Source organism: Hippopotamus amphibius, chromosome 4 (genome assembly GCF_030028045.1).
Source record: "Hippopotamus amphibius kiboko isolate mHipAmp2 chromosome 4, mHipAmp2.hap2, whole genome shotgun sequence".
NCBI classification, from domain to species: Eukaryota; Metazoa; Chordata; class Mammalia; order Artiodactyla; family Hippopotamidae; genus Hippopotamus; species Hippopotamus amphibius.
The window spans coordinates 14,389,003-14,404,838 of NC_080189.1; the positions used below are offsets into that span (position 1 = coordinate 14,389,003).

A 15,836-nucleotide genomic window follows, 5' to 3' on the forward strand; every position below is an offset into this window, starting at 1 on the left:
TGCTGTCCTTTATAACGAGACGCGCGCGCCCCCTCAGCACTGCAGCAGGTTTATGTGGAATCCTCTGTTTCTTTGGCAGCCGCCATAGACAGAATGAGGTACCAGCTGACTCTGTCTAAAACAGACTGTCTTCCAAATGAGCTTATAGTTAAAAATATTTTTTTTCAACTTAAAAAAAGTTTCTAAGAAGGCCAATACTTCTGGTACAGAACACTTTTATTTGTTTTATTTTTTTTTTCAGAACACTTTTCAAAACAACAAAACTTATCTCCTAAGTTCACTTATGTGAAAACATGTTTAGAGTTTTTCTCCCTGGGGAAATTTTTTTTAAATGTAAAGGAACAGAGATTTGACTGAAGTATGTATATGGCTTCCACTTACTCCATGACCTGATTTAAAATGAGGAAAACCTTCTGTCATATCACTTATACTACTTACATGGCACTCGTCAATTGTCTCGCATGGTAGTTATGAATACATCTTGGTCCTTCCTGTTAGCTCGTAAATTCCCTGAGAACGTGTGCCATGTCCCGTATGTCTTTTCATCCCTCACAGCTCCTAGCCAGATCCCTTGCACTTAGGAGATGCTTAGTATTCATTCAACAAATTAATAATCAAATATTTATTGAGATCTACTGTGTGCCAGGCCCTGCCCCATCCCATGAAGGTACTGTGACGGCAGTAAGCAAAAATGACAGAAATTCCTGCCTGCGTGGAGCTTCCATTCTAGTGTTCATTTTATTTGAATAAATGGAAGGTTGTTAACTATATCGTAAATGTCTTCTTTCTAGTTACTTTTGGATATTTTGTGGGGAGATTTTGAATGGGTTTAAAAATTTCCTTTCCTCCAAAAACAATTTGACCTAGCAACTCACTTGTTTATTTATTTATATTTTTAAAATCATGATAAAATGTACATTACATAAAACTTACCATTTTCACCAGGCCCGCCACAAGGAGATCTTGAGAATAAGCCCTCCTCCTCCCTGGTGAGCCAGTGCTTGTAGATGGGAGCTGGTGAGCTACTTTAGGGAGCAGATCAGAAGAGTGGAGGGCAGAGATGGGTACTGGCAACTGTGCCTGCCCGGGTACCCATCACCCAGTTTACCATAGCACATCCCCTTCTGTTCTTCCCAACATATGAAAGACTTTTAAACTTTTCAAGGTAGCTTACAGACAGCTCCCCTTTAAAGTCACTAGTTGCTTTGCCTCAATTATGCACGGGTAGACTTCCCTTTCTCCCAACCAGGCGGAACCCAGGAAGCTTCTGCTCTTGAAAGGTGCAGGTGGTGCTCTAAAGCCTGAGGGCAAGTGACCCAGGGCCTCAGTCACCAGATGGTTCTGCTGTAGTCAGCCTGGAGGATGTGCTGCTTAGTAAGGAGGTGTCTGCTGAGCGGCTCGGCTTCTGAGCACCAGAGAGGTCATGAGAGGCCTCAGCAAGTCTGCGGCGAATGTGTCCTCTGCAGGGAGGGCAGCGTGCCCGGTGCACAGCGCTCCTCCCTGCAGTCCCGAGCTCCGACTCAAGAGCCACTGCAACCCCTGCTCCCTTCCTGCTGCTCAGACACTCTCTGACATGGTTCCCAGGAAGGGGGCCCTGCCTGGGAACTTTTTTTTTCTGTCCCTTCCTTTTCTTATTTTGTTTTGGAGATAAAAGCTCCTTCCCAAACCACAGTGACATTGCAGTATCGGAGGGGGAGCAGCCATCACACCATTAGCCAATGAAATCGCCTCCCTCTGAGTCTCAGCTGGATGTGTTAGCGCGTTCAGACAACACCGCCTGTCCATCAGTGAGGCTGGCAGTGTCCTTTAGTGTCCTTGGCAGTCATGCTCGCCCCTGGCCGAAAGGAATGATTGAAGGATGCCAGCAGGCCATTGGGAAATGTCTGCCCCGCCTCCTCTCCGTGCCCGCCACTGTCCTAAAAGAGAATGGGCAGCGGAGGAATCCCAGCTGCCCATGGGAGGAGATGGCTCACACTGGCTCTTCTTCTCGCTATGTCCGGCAGCTGGTGTTGCGAATCAATGCCATTTATGAGGCCCGGAGAGGAAAGAAACGGGTGAAGAGGCTGTCCCAGTCCACCGAGAGCAACTCAGGAAAAGGTAGGGCCCCGCCACCCGCCCCTCTCCCCCAAGAATCTGAAAACACAATCTTCCTAGAAGCGGCTTCCTGTTGTTGGGGGTTGGCTCAACAAGGAGGAGAACAAGTTGGGGGCTTTGGAAATGTCTCCCAGCATCCTCTCTCCCTGCCCACCCATCAGGTCAGCCCAGGGCTGCACCCTCTGACCTCACCAGGGAAGCAACCTTCTTTGCTTAATATACATAAAAGGGCCAGTGTCCTTTGCTGTATTTATACAGTACCATCTGAACCAAAGCCAAGTTAATTTGGAAACACATTTAGTTGGACAAAGACATAGTTTGTTCATGACGTTTAAAGAGACAAAAAGAAAACAGCCCCTCTGAACTAGAAATCTTGGATTTGTGCTACCCCATGTAACACGTTTCCTGCATTAGAAAAACCCACCTTTGCAACTGTCTTCCTTTTGTTGTTGTGTTTTTTTGTCTAGTGACAGATGAGAACAGTGAGTCTGACAGTGACACGGAGGAGAAGCTGGAAGGTGAGAAGAGCAGTTGCTGTGCAGGGTGCATGCAGGTGACTGGGAAGCTGCGAAGGTGGCCCTTCCTGCTCAGGGAGAGGAGCAGGGCACAGCAGCCTTGCACGTGGATGTCTGAGCCCAGCCACAGTGGGCCTGTTCAGTCCCTGGGCCTACGGTTCTGCTCCAGAGATCCAGGGCGGCTACCACTGCAGCGACTCCCTGTTCCCGTGCCTTATGTCATAGGTGTTTTTCACACCTGTGTAAGGTACAGCATGCTGGCCTGGAACTCCACAGACCTGAGGCTCTTGTCCTACTTCTTTTAAAATGGCTCTGTGATCTGGAGGAAATCACTTGAGATCCAGGGCCTCTAGTTCCTCATCTGTCAGATGAAGTCACTGAAATTATTGGTCCCTGTGGATCTAAAGTTGGTGATCTCAGTCTAGGCTTTAGTGAGTTTTCCACAATTTTTCAGACCCTGGGGGAAGCCAAAGAATTGTAGTCCAGGGCTGCTCAGCGGGGTGATGGGGACCCGTCTGCTCAGTGGCCCTGCCTCATTCACCTCCAGCGCCCACCTGCCCCCTGCCCCAGCACTGGAATGAAGCCAGTCGTTTCCATTGCACAGAATGGTGGCAGGAGAGAAGGCTGGGAGAAGATGGGAGTTCTAGAGTTAGGGCTCTGCCAGTTGAGTCACACGGGATGTTTACAATCTCTCAGCTCCAAAAGCTCTATGGTCTGGATTTTGTCACATCCTCCAAACTGAAAGATAAAGGAAGCGGGTGAGGGGAGGAGTCCTCACCCCATCTGACAGAGGAACCCAGGGGTCACTCAAGCCGCTGCCCCAAGTCCAGACAGCGAATCCACAGTGAAGCAGAGGCGCCGCATTCCAGGCTCCTGCACCCTGATCAGCCTGACGGCCTGGTGGGTGCTGGTCCTTCTAGAGCCGTGACAAGAGCCCCAGATAAAGAGCTTTGTGCTCATTTGTTAAATGCGGGGACGCTGCTTTAGGGTTAGAAAAAGTGCTGTGAGCTGGGAATTACATAACCTGTTGCAGCTCTTGCAGTTCCACCTTGGGAATGAGTCATTTTCAGGTGTTTTCTCTCTCTCCCCCCCCCCCACCCCGCTCCAGCCCACAGTCAGCGCCTGGTCAATGTGAAGTCACGCCTGAAGCAGGCTCCGAGATACCCATCCCTGGACCGGGAGCTCGTCGAGTATCAGGAGAGGCAGCTCTTTGAGTACTTTGTGGTTGTGTCTTTGCACAAGAAGCAGGCCGGGGCTGCGTATGTGCCCGAACTCACCCAGCAGTTCCCTCTGAAGGTACAGGGTGGGCCGGGCTCTGCGGCCTGCCAGGGGCTGCAGCGTTCTTGCCAAAATCTTATTGGGATGCATGGTTTCAGGGAGGTGCAGGAGCCCGAGGAACATTCAGTGTCTAGAATTTCAAAAATGGGTCCTAATTAAGGTATATCAAATCCAAAACCTGCTGCTGGAGAGTTTGGGAGGAGATGTGAGATTCGAGACTCGAAGCAGGCACAGAAACACTCACTTCCTGTGGTCGCTGTGCTGACTGAACCATCCTCTTCACCCTCCCGCCTCTTTATCCAGCCACAGCTCGTCCCACCCTGTCCTAGAAGCCTCTTTCCCGTCAACCACACAGCTCTTCGTGAGGAGTGTCATGTTTGTATCCTTGGGGCACACCTCTGTGTGCCCTGGGTACCTCCGTATATGTGCATGCATGAGAATCCTGTTCTGTTCTCACACGGTCACCACCGTGTGGACTTGGTTTTACCGTATATTAAATTATGGCTCCTAAAATGAAACAGTGCACACTAAAGGCTAAAATGGCTTGGCCTCTAATATATAAAGTATTGTTAGGCTTTGACACAGTAATAAAGAACTTCCATCATGTTCTAATTCAGTTCAGCCAGGATTGACTGAGACTCTCTTACATTCAAGCTGGTTTCTGCTTGGCCCCAGGGGATTACGGAGGTGAGGAAAATGTGTTTCCTGTCCTCACAGAGCTTACACTCTGACAGGAGGGCATGGATAAGCCTACAAAGACTCACAGGTAAAATGTGACAGTCTGTGTACAGTCCATACAGGGCAGGTGCTCAGAGACAGGAAGAGGGGAGGGTGCTCGTGTCCTGGTCCCCTTAGGGCCTCCCTTTGCTGCCACCACCCAAGCATAATCCCAGCATCTACAAGACCTCAGTTCCAGCTGTCCCTGTCCTTTCCTGGGCCTGCCTTCCTTCTATCCTGCCCACCGGGGTCCAGCAGAGCAATCAAGTCCTCTGCTTGGAGTTTAGGATTGAAATATGTATGACTGAAATAAACCATAGGCGTCAGCCCTCCACGCTGGCACCCCCTCCACTTCCTCCGTTTGACCTCCAGGGACGATCCCCTGAAAACCCCAGGGCTGTGGGTGTGCCCACGTTCAGTTGAGAACCACACAGAGTGAGCACCGAGGCATGAAGGGCTGTCCTGTTATTTTATTTACTTCCCTTAGGGCCTACTACAGTGTTATACACATGGCAATACTTAATCACTGTTCCAAGAATAAAAGCATTAATTCGTGAATTAATTAATGACTCAGCCTAACTATGGAATGCTCGGGTTTCCAACATGGAATCTCCTGACACCTAGACATCACGTTAAAACTTTTTTGGGGCGGAAAGTTGCATAGTCACTGTTGAAAGGGGGACTAATCCAGAAATATATAAAGAAAAAAATCTTTATGCATTAACAGAGGTCATCACTATAGCATTTTATTGTGTTTTCTTCGTCTTTTCTCATAGTATAATTTTCTTACAAAACTGAGATCATACAGTTTGTAACTTCCTTGTCATGTTTTGTAAACCTATCATTATTTATAAACATATTTAACACAAATTCTAAAACAACATTTTTGAAATTACTTAATGCTGCGTTTATGTGGGTATACCCTAATCTCTTTCTGTTGGAAATATATCTTGCTGCCAGTATTTCTCTATTACTCTTTAAAAAAAAAATTTTTTTTTTAATTTTATTTTTGGCTGTGTTGGGTCTTCGTTGCTGCCTGCGGGCTTTCTCTAGTTGAGGCAAGCAGGGGCTACTCTTTGTTTTGGTGCATGAGCTTCTCATTGTGGTGGCTTCTCTTGTTGCAGAGCACAGGCTCTAGGCACATGGGCTTCAGTAGTTGCAGCACACAAGCTCAGTAGTTGTGGCTCTTGGGCTCTAGAGCATGCAGGCTCAGTAGTTATAGTGCATGGGCTTAGTTGCTCCACGGCATGTGGGATCTTCCCAGAGCAGGGATTGAACCCATGTCCCCTGTGTTGGCAGGCGGATTCTTAACCACAGCGCCACCAGGGAAGTCCCAGTGTTTCTTTAGAAACATATTTTTAATGTTACGGTGGTCATTCTTTACATGCATTTTTGCATGCCAGGCTACTTTATATCTCCTTGCCTTCACTTGCTTCCTCTGTCTGAAGGCTCCTTTTCTCCTTTCTCATTTTAAATGCTTTTTCATGAGTTTTATCCCCCACTCCTATAGTTACCTTAATCAAAGTTTACGCACTAGAGATCATGCCTGCCGTGTTCCACTAAAATCCTTGATAGCTCTCAGTTATCTTTATGACAACTCACGGAGGTCAGGCTATTTTCCAGCCATCTGTGATTGGTCACATTTGTAAGAGAGATCTCTGTGTGCCGCTCCCTGTATATGTGCTCCTGTGCGTGTAAGAGCATGTGTGTGCATATACGGGTTGATAACGCATATGTTGATGACAGTGTGTGTAGGCACATGTGTGTATACACGTATTTGTGGATATCGTGCATGTGATCTGAGGGTGGGTGCCTCCATATGGTGACTGGGCCACTTTGAAGAGCGCAGAGCGCTAGAACTCACTTCCCTACGAGGCCAGCTCTTCAGTTCCCTGATGCTGTTTCCACTCTGGAGAAATGTCATTGTTCCTTCCTTGTGTATCATTTATAGTTTGGGGTCCTTCACTCTATGGTAATTAATGACCCCTTCCAACGACAACACCCTGCTGGTATTTGCTTCTCTGTGAGACTGTCCAAGGGTAATCAAAATGTACTGCTTTGGCAACAGTCTGAGCTAGTGAATTATCAACTGAAAGACTGTTCCAGGACCATTTGGAATCTTCTGAGTCATGGATGGAAGAGAGAACATTCTTCCATGGATGAAAGAGAAACATGTATTCTTTTCTTACACAGCAAAGAAAGAGTGACTATTCTGACGAAGAAAAACTAAAAGACAATTAATGACTGGCTTTCAGTCTACATGTGGTGACTGTGTTTCACTCACTGATAGTTGTCTCAGCCATTAACAGTAGTAGCAGATTTAGTTAGGTTTGATCTAGCCAACGGGGAATCATACTAAAAGTGGGTTTTCAAGTCGAAAGCCATCAGCCTGGTGCTGTATTCCTTAGGATGCTCTCTTCAGAGACTTCTTTTCTCTGACGTTTCATGGCCTTGGGAAGTCTTGTAGATCTTCTGTGAAAGAGTCGAAAGGTACTGTTGGCCTGCAGACATCAGAAACTGTCTACCAGGCTGGTTTAAGGTGGAGGCCAATGGCAAACTATGAGAAACAAAATAAGAAGTTATGGAATATATTATATTAAGAATTTAGGTTAGACATTACAATTTTCTAACTTTAGAAACTCATACTCCACTCACTTCAAATATCTGATATTCCAAATGACTGAACATAATTTTAGCATAATTTATTTTTCTTTAAATTGTTTATAAAGGAAATTTAACAAATATAAACTTATCAACAACAAAAACACAACAAAAAGCCAATAATTCTTCCCAACACTTTAGAAGTACCAATTTATAAGCAAACTATGCGAATTATAAGCTATTCCTTTCTGTATCCCAAACTTGTACATAGAGTGCCTTTTTTTTTTCAATTGAGGCAAAAAACACATAACATAAAATTCACCCTCCCAGCATCTGCAGGTGTGTAGGACAGTATGGTTAACTACATGTACATTGTCCAACAGATTCCCCAGAATGGGGTACTTTTTAAAAGCACTCATACCTGTTCAGACACAGAACAAGCAGACTCATGGCTTTACATATATTTTCTAAATCAGACTTTATTGATTAGTTCCATTTTGAAATGAGATAGTATTCATCCAGTCTATGATGTGTCAGATGAATCGGAGAGAGAGAAAAAGACAGACAGACCAGAGATTAAGATCATTTTGATTCTTTATTAGATTCCATACTAGCTGGGCGATCATGGACAAGATCACTTAACTTCTTGGGGCTTATTTTCTTATCTCTAAAATAAGAATGTCAGGCTGGATGATGCCTAGTTTTCATTTAGTTCTGACATTCAAAGACTTCATGAAATGAGTTAAGGTTCACCATATAATATAATTTAGCTGGATGTATTCACTAAAAAGTGTTGTCAAACGTCTCTGCCTAGATGGAGGAGGGGCGGGCGGCTCTGCCTGGGTCCAGAGGTGGGAAGACTGGATTTGAGGGTCTGTCTTTGCAGATTCATGAGTCTCCAATTTGGAAGCGATTGCTGTGACAGCTTTTCCTTATTGATTAAAATATATTCCAGAATGTTCGGCATAGAGAACATTTTTCTAATGCACACCATTTTTTTTCTCCTCACTTCCCCCATAAGACTATAGTTGGAACTGCTCTGGGGAAGAAAGCCCAGGCAGACTGAGCTGCACACCCTCCTCAGAATGGAGGTGAAGGCGGCAGTCATGGCTGCAGGAAGGTGGGAGGGGTGCTCTTGCCAAGCCTCTGCCTCCTTCTCCAGTGCTGGGGTTTATTCTCCAACCTTCTCTCGCCCTTCTCACTGCAGTTGGAGAGGTCTTTCAAGTTCTTGAGAGAAGCTGAGGACCAGCTGAAGGCTATCCCCCAATTCTGTTTCCCCGACGCCAAGGATTGGACGCCTGTCCAGCAGTTTACCAGGTACGTGCTGCTGTCTCCTCTCCCCTCCCGCAAAGACCACAGCGAGAACTGGAAGGGGTCAGAGATGGCAGACCCCGTGATCTGGGGTGTGCCCGTGGTCCTGTTACATGATCCTGATGCGCCCGAGTGTAGCAGTTTCCCCCATGGGCATTTTTAAAACTTGCCTGAGGACAAGAATCATCTTGCTAAGTATGCAGATCCTCAGACCTCTTGCTCCATCCGGGAATGTGTTTCATAAACGGACGTGATGGGCAATAGGGTAATTCATAGTCTAGGGAAACTTTGCCCATCGCCAATCCTTGTCCTGTGCTCTGGAAACACGTCTTCAACAGCCCATCCAGCTCAGATTGTGATAAGTTTACATGTCTGCTTTAACCCATGTTGTTGGGTACCAATATTTTTTTATCAGATGTTTCAGTAATTGACCAAACTCAGGAGGCTCCAAATCCGACGTGTTTTAGGGGTACTAAGTTCCTTGAAGTTGACCCAGCTGTCTTTAAGGACGGTTCAAGCCTCAGGCTGACCTGAACAGACAGTGCCTGGGAGAGCCACGCGAGGGGCAGTTCCGAGAGGGACACAGAACCGTCCCGCTCTTCCACTGCTCCTTCACTGAGTCACATCCCTAGCTCAGCAGATGCCACCTCCCTCCCAGGCTCACCACAGTAGAAGCCTGGTAATGACTGCTGTATGCATGCAATGGGATGGCCCAGGTGGTAGGATTATACAAGGGCTCAGGGTGAAAAGAAATTCCCTCACTTCCTCTCAGGACGCAGTGACATTTTAGATCTCCCTGTCCCTGGCACAGACTCTGAAGCTATAGGTGACCGGAGCCCCAGCACCGAGATGGACAGGCCAGACAGGGGGCAGCCCTTTTTGACAGCATCCTCCGGAATGTCCCCTGGTTGCTCACCACGATGTGTCTTTGGTTTTGTTTTGCTTTATAACGTGCTTTCGTTTTCCCAACCACAGTGAAACATTCTCGTTTGTCTTAACTGGAGAAGATGGGAGCAGAAGGTTTGGTTACTGCCGAAGACTGCTGGTCAGTACATCCTGCTCTCAGGCAGCGAGAGCTCTGTGCAGAGCCAGCGCTGGCTTCCTAAGGTCTCTTTCACCATGTGCCACAAGAGAAGGGACAGGAGGTGTAGCAAGTTCATCAGGGCAATTAAAGACAGGGAGGAATATTTGGGGACCCATGTGAGTCTTACTGGTAGATGGGAACATTGTCTCCTTTGGAAAGAAAATACTTTCTCCGTTGTTTTCCCTGCCAAATAAATGACCTTTCTCTCCTTAAGCCAAGTGTCCTTTCTAATAAAGTGCTCTGAACAGACTTTGATAGCTTACAGAGAACATTCATAATAGTTGTGAAGGCAGAAGAAGGATGGTTTTATTGTTCATGACGCAAATAATTTGTGTCTCCTTCAGAACATTCACCTTTAAAAGTCAGAAACTTATTTCAGTGAAATGATCATGAAACCTTTTAGAACTTGTCTTTTTGAGGCCCATTTTTGGGACAGTCTTCTGTAGTGGTAAATCATTTCCCCCTGAGGCTATATTTTAGTCTTATTATAAATAGGCTGATATAGTCAAGAATAATGCATGGCACATAGTGGCTTTTCAGTAAATGTTTAATGAATTAGTGAATAAGAAGTATGGATGATAATCGAAAAAGTTAAGTGGGATAATAAATTTTGTGGATATAATTACTTCAGAGTTTAAGTATTGAGATTGTTTTCCTTTTTTTGTTTTGTAAATTAAGTCAGTTTCCAAAAAGGATTTGCAGAAATGATTTCTCATTGGGAATTATTATAATAATTGTAAGGAATAAATAAGCTCCTTGGGAGGAAGTGCAGTGATATGGGTAAACAAGCTAAGATTCCTTGTTTTGTGGTTCTATAGGCCGTGGTCAGCACCTGCTATGTGTACAACACTGTTGATTTGGTCCCTTTTGGGAGAATTTAAAAATATGTCTGTGTAACCAGAAGTGCTTCCACCCATAAGATGGCGTACTGGTAACTACTTACCTCACTGATGTTCAAAAGCTATGGTGTGTGGAAACAGTAGGCACCCTGTTAAGAACATCTGGGGTCTTTCCTCCCCTGAGATTGGTAACACTCATGATTTCCTTGTGTTTCATTCCAAAAAGCCTGGTGGCAAAGGAAAGCGTCTCCCCGAAGTTTACTGCATCGTGAGCCGCCTGGGATGCTTCAGCCTCTTTTCAAAGGTGAGGGCTGGGGCCTCAGAGAAGGGAGAGAGGGAATGCAGGGCGGGGCCCGGGAGGACACAAGAGACACCCCAGCTCCCAGGACACTTATCCTCGTATTCCCTCCCCTGTTTTTCTTCCCACTTCTGCCTTGAGCCTCCTTATTTCTCTAATCACTTGAACAGGAAATAAGAGTTGATGAAGGTTGTGGCCCAGAAAGTGGGGAAGGGGAGAAGGTCAAAGTAATTGCATGTGAGGGTGGGAGGGGCAGAGGATCTCCCCAGAATGTTCCATATGCTTTACTTTCCTTCTCTTAAGCGTTATCTTTTGTCACGTTATGTGTTGCGTACATGTGTGTGTATATCCGTTGTGTGTGTGCAAGATTTGTTATTGTAAGACTGCTTAAAGTCTATCAAAATCTTAGTGTAATTTGGTCCTTTTCTTTGGAAAATAAGCCAATATATCGAGACATAGGACTTGCCATGGTGGATTGGCTCGTGCACCCCAGTATTCCAGATTGGTGTATAGGAGATAATCACTATGCTATATGACGCCAATCTCAAAAAGTAGGTATATTTCAACATTTGTTTCCTGTGTTAACCAGACAGGAATATATAATCCATAAATTTTGTTTTTTGGCTGCACCACACAGCGTGTAGGATCTTAGTTCCCCAGCCAGGGATCGAACTTGTGCCCCCTGCAGTGGAAGCCCGGAGTCTTAACCAATGGACTGCCAGGGACATCCCTCCATAAATTTATTTTAAATCCTTCTCGAGCATGTGTTTCAGTCTGAGCTTTCTTTTGGAGAATTGAAGTCCTGCATCTACTGTCCATGGATGTAAGCAGAACTCCCTAAAACACTGCAAAACAAAAGACTCCCTCCTGCCCACCCTCCTCCTGAAGTCAGAGGAAGCCTGAATTACACTAATGTAGTGTGACCTCTTGTCGCAGTAGAACCTGTATGCAAATCTGAAGTAGTTAATGGGATCACTGTAATCTGAGTCATGGTCTTACCTCCAGTTCACGGAGGTGGTCATCGCTGTACATTCAAGTCAGTCATGTACAAGCTCTAGCACAGATACCCATTGCTGCTCGCGCCCATCTTCAACGTGGGTTTGTTTAACCGTGGAAATAAGGCTGTAGGTCACAGCCTTTGTTGTTGTGAGAATGCTTATGAATCCAGGCATAAACGGCTCACGTGAGGTGGCCCAGCATCCAGCGGCAGCTTTGGAGTTCACATAAGCTGCGTTGCTATGTCGTGGGTAGGGGGTGCAGAGCAAGTAAACATCCTAACATGCTCACGTGCGGCACAATCCCACGTTTTCATGTCAGTTTTGTGATCGCGACGTTTTTAGGAATGTAGTATGAAGACTTGCCGAAGAGCACACAGCAAGTATTCAGCATAGAACCATAAACAGAGCTCTGGTAACTGTTTCCAAGATCTCAAGCTATTTCTAGGTGAGGGACAAGGGAGACTAAAATGGCAAGTTGGGGGCTTCCCTGGTGGCACAGTGGTTAAGAATCCGCCTGCCAATGCAGGGGACACGGGTTCAAGCCCTGCCCCAGGAAGATCCCACATGACGCGGAGCAGATAAGCCCGTGTGCCACAACTATTGAGCCTGCGCTTTAGAGCCCGTGAGCCACAACTATTGAGCCCATGTGCTGCAACTGCTGAAGCCCACGTGCCTAGAGGCTGTGCTCCACAACAAGAGAGGCCAGAGCAATGAGAAGCCCCTGCACCACAACGAAGAGTAGCCCACACTCACCACAACTAGAGAAAGCCTGTGTGCAGCAACAAAGACCCAACATAGCCAATAAATAAATAAATAAAATAAAATAAAACAAAATGACAAGTTGTCCTTTGGTACAGCGAGGGGTACCATGGCTAAGAACGGCTCTCAGAATCTCTGAAGAAGGGCATAAATGTTGCTACAATAATGCTGTGTAACAAACCACAGTGGCTTAGAGCAGCCATCGCTTACTGTCACAGAGGGGCAGGCAGCTGGGCTTCAGCTCTGCCGGTCTCCATGGGCTCATTCGTGTGCTGCTGGTAGGCTGGGGCTTGGCTGATCTGGGCTGGCTGGGCTGTGCTTTCGGCCACAGGTCTGGATGCAGAGCTGGCTCACGCATCTGTCACCCCCCTCAGACAGTAAGCTGTCCCGTGCATGCTTTTCTTGTGGCTGTGGCAGGGGCACAAGAGGGCAAGCAGAAACGCATCGGCAGGCTTCCTAAGGCTGGGACTTGGAACTGGCACACTGTCACTTCTGCCTCCTTCTGCTGGCCCTGGGGTCCTCAACCTTTTCTTCATTATTGCTCCCTTAAGCAGCCTTTTTAGATATTTTTTTCTCAACTGCCTCCCCTCCCCATGAAATTATTTTTAATTTCCTGTCATATTATTTTCTTTCTATTGTGCTAAAATACACATGACGTGAAACTTACCATTTCGGCCATTGTTGAGGGTACAGATGGTTGGCGTTATGTTCACCCACATTGTTGTGCAGCCGTCACCACCGTCCATCTCCAAACTGTGTCGTCTCCCCAGACTAAAACTCGGTACCCAGTAAACACTAACTCTCTGTTCCCTCCTCCCCCAGCCCCTGGCAACCACCACTCTACTCTACTTTCTGTCTCTTTTATGAATTCGACTCTAGGATCTCATGTAAGTGGAATCATACGTTATTTGTCCCTTTGTGTCTGGCTTATTTCACTTAGCATCGTGTTGTCAAGGTTCCTCCGTGCTGTGCATGTGTCAGGACGTTATTCCTTCTTGTGGCCAAATAATGTTCCGTTATATGAATATCACATGTTGTTTATCACTCATCAGCTGATGGACATTTAGGTTATTTCCATTTTGGGGCTACTATGAATAATGCTGCTATGAACATTCATATACAAGTTTTCACGTGAGCATGTTTTCACTGGTTTGTTAAATACCCAGGAGTGGAATTGCCGGGTCACATGGTAACTCTATTTAGCTTTTTGAGGAGCTGCCAGACTGTTTTCCAAAGAAGAACTTCACTAGTTTACGTTCCCACCTGCAGTATACGGGGGTTCCAGTTTCTCCACTTCCTCCCCAGTACCGGTTCTCTGTTTCTCACTAGAACCATCCTAATGGGTATGAAGTGGAATCTCATTGGGTTGGGTTTCTGCTGCCCTAACGATTACCCCCAAGAGAAATTTTAATTCCATAGATATATTGCATATCTGTGTATGTACCGTGGCCCGTTAGAAGGCTACAAACCCTCACGATATCTACGTTTTTTCACCAGCAACCCCCAAACCAATTTTTACCCCCTTGCGAATGCTCTTCTCCCCATTGAGAATGTATATATTAATCCAGTAAGTCACATGGCCATACCCATGTGGCAGATAGGCCAGTTTCCAAAGTCAAGGGGGCAAGGAACTCTACTTCACCCCTTTAGTGGGAGAAATTGCAAAGTCACATGGAAAAACAGTGGCTGCATAGAGGGAAGAATTGGGGCCTAACGCATAAGGTGAAGGGGGCTGTAAGTTTGGCCTCATGGGGACCACAGGGCTCCCCCCCAGTTCCTCAGCCTCTGTGGCAGGCCCACTCCATCTGGAACAGAGCTCCGCCCGGTGACCGGACCTCAGGATAGCTGAGCTGCTTTTCTGCCCCTTGCAGATCTTGGATGAGGTAGAAAAACGACGCGGCATCTCTCCCGCCCTGGTCCAGCCTTTCATGAGGAGCGTCCTGGAAGCCCCTTTCCCAGCCCTGGGCAAAACCATTGTTGTCAAGAACTTCTTGCCAGGATCAGGAACTGAGGTAAGCCGTCAGAGTCCATTCCTGTCCTGGGGGGAGTATCCCAGACAGTGGCCAAGTCCCAGTGGTCCCAGGGGTGGCCTTTCAGTGGGCTGTCACATTCAGTGATGTCCTCTTGCTCCTCAGGCTGGTCCAGATCACCCAGCTGTGAGAGTATCATAAATTCTACCCTAAGTCCAGTCCGTGCAGCCCAGGATTCTGTCTCAGAACTATGCCAGGGCAGTGACCATCTTTAGCTTCTCTGAATAGCCCACTACCTTCACAAGTTGTATATGAACCTATTTAGGTTTTCAGTCTGCATCACCTCCGCCACTTTATAGCGTAAAGCGGATTCTTTTCAGGGACGACGAGCTCAGGCACTACTTTTTATTCGTCCTAGACTTTGAAGCATGTCCCTTTCCTTGGCTGGGCTGGGATTTGATGCCAGAGTCTGTTTTCATCCTTCCCATCCCCTGGGTGTGACGCTGTGGATATCAGAGGGCAGATCCCATTCAGCCTTGAGTCTCCAGTTCTAAAGGCCCTCGGAAAAGCAGGTCACCTCTGGAGACAGGAAGGATGAGGATGTGTCTGGGATATTCTGGAACAATCCAACTTCCCAGCACAGAGAGGAGCCGTCTCCCTGTTGCTGGAGAATCCTAAACCACGTCATACACACGCGGGTGGCTTGGCCATGGGGGTGTCCACCTTAGTGAGCCTTGTGTCCGGGCAGCCCAGGGCAGGTGCTGTGCTGAGAGTAGAAGCCACTCTCCACTCACCAAGAAGGGGTCAGCTATTTAAAAAGAAACAGTCGCACGTGAGTAGTGACTTGAGATGAACTCAGGAACATGTCAACAAGTGTGGAACGAGAAGGTGCACACACGGAGCACACACGCTGGAAGAGCCATCACTGGGAAGGGGTTGGAACAGGGTCACGTTCACTAAGAATCGCCCTCTAGAGGAGGTGAGTCATGAAAGAGGTGCCTGGATCTGCTGGTCCTTCTGTATGGGCCTGTGATTCCCTTGTGAGACGGAGGGACTTTGCTGTGGGACTGCAAGGGACAGGACCTCAACAGTCATGCGGGCTCCAGATATGTCACCGACAGGGAGGGTCCCCAGCCATCTTGCACCGAGGGCCTCTGCTTCCGCCGTCCTCTCTCACCACCTCCATCGAAACTGTCCTCACACGCAGCTGTGAGACGGGGTCCCTACCAAATACACCTCCTTCCGCAGTCTCCTGCGATCTTTCTTCTCCCAACCCCTTTTGTTTTCCCTTTTGTTCTTCCCCTTTCCCCCGGCAGTGGGCCACCCCTGCAGAGGATTGCAGAGCCGCAGGCCTGCGCCACGTGTGAGAGAC

General features: G+C 47.1%; 1 protein-coding gene across 1 annotated transcript in view; it reads left to right on the forward strand.

Moving 5' to 3' along the window:
• The window catches only part of DENND2A (DENN domain containing 2A), a 91,574-nt gene that overhangs the window by 56,982 nt on the left and 18,756 nt on the right, over positions 1-15,836 (forward strand). Inside the window, exons 7-13 of the mRNA XM_057733641.1 lie at positions 2,004-2,097; positions 2,562-2,612; positions 3,718-3,905; positions 8,413-8,522; positions 9,492-9,561; positions 10,666-10,743; positions 14,366-14,506. Of these exons, the coding sequence (XP_057589624.1) occupies positions 2,004-2,097; positions 2,562-2,612; positions 3,718-3,905; positions 8,413-8,522; positions 9,492-9,561; positions 10,666-10,743; positions 14,366-14,506 (732 nt within the window). The remainder of the gene's footprint in view (positions 1-2,003; positions 2,098-2,561; positions 2,613-3,717; positions 3,906-8,412; positions 8,523-9,491; positions 9,562-10,665; positions 10,744-14,365; positions 14,507-15,836) is intronic.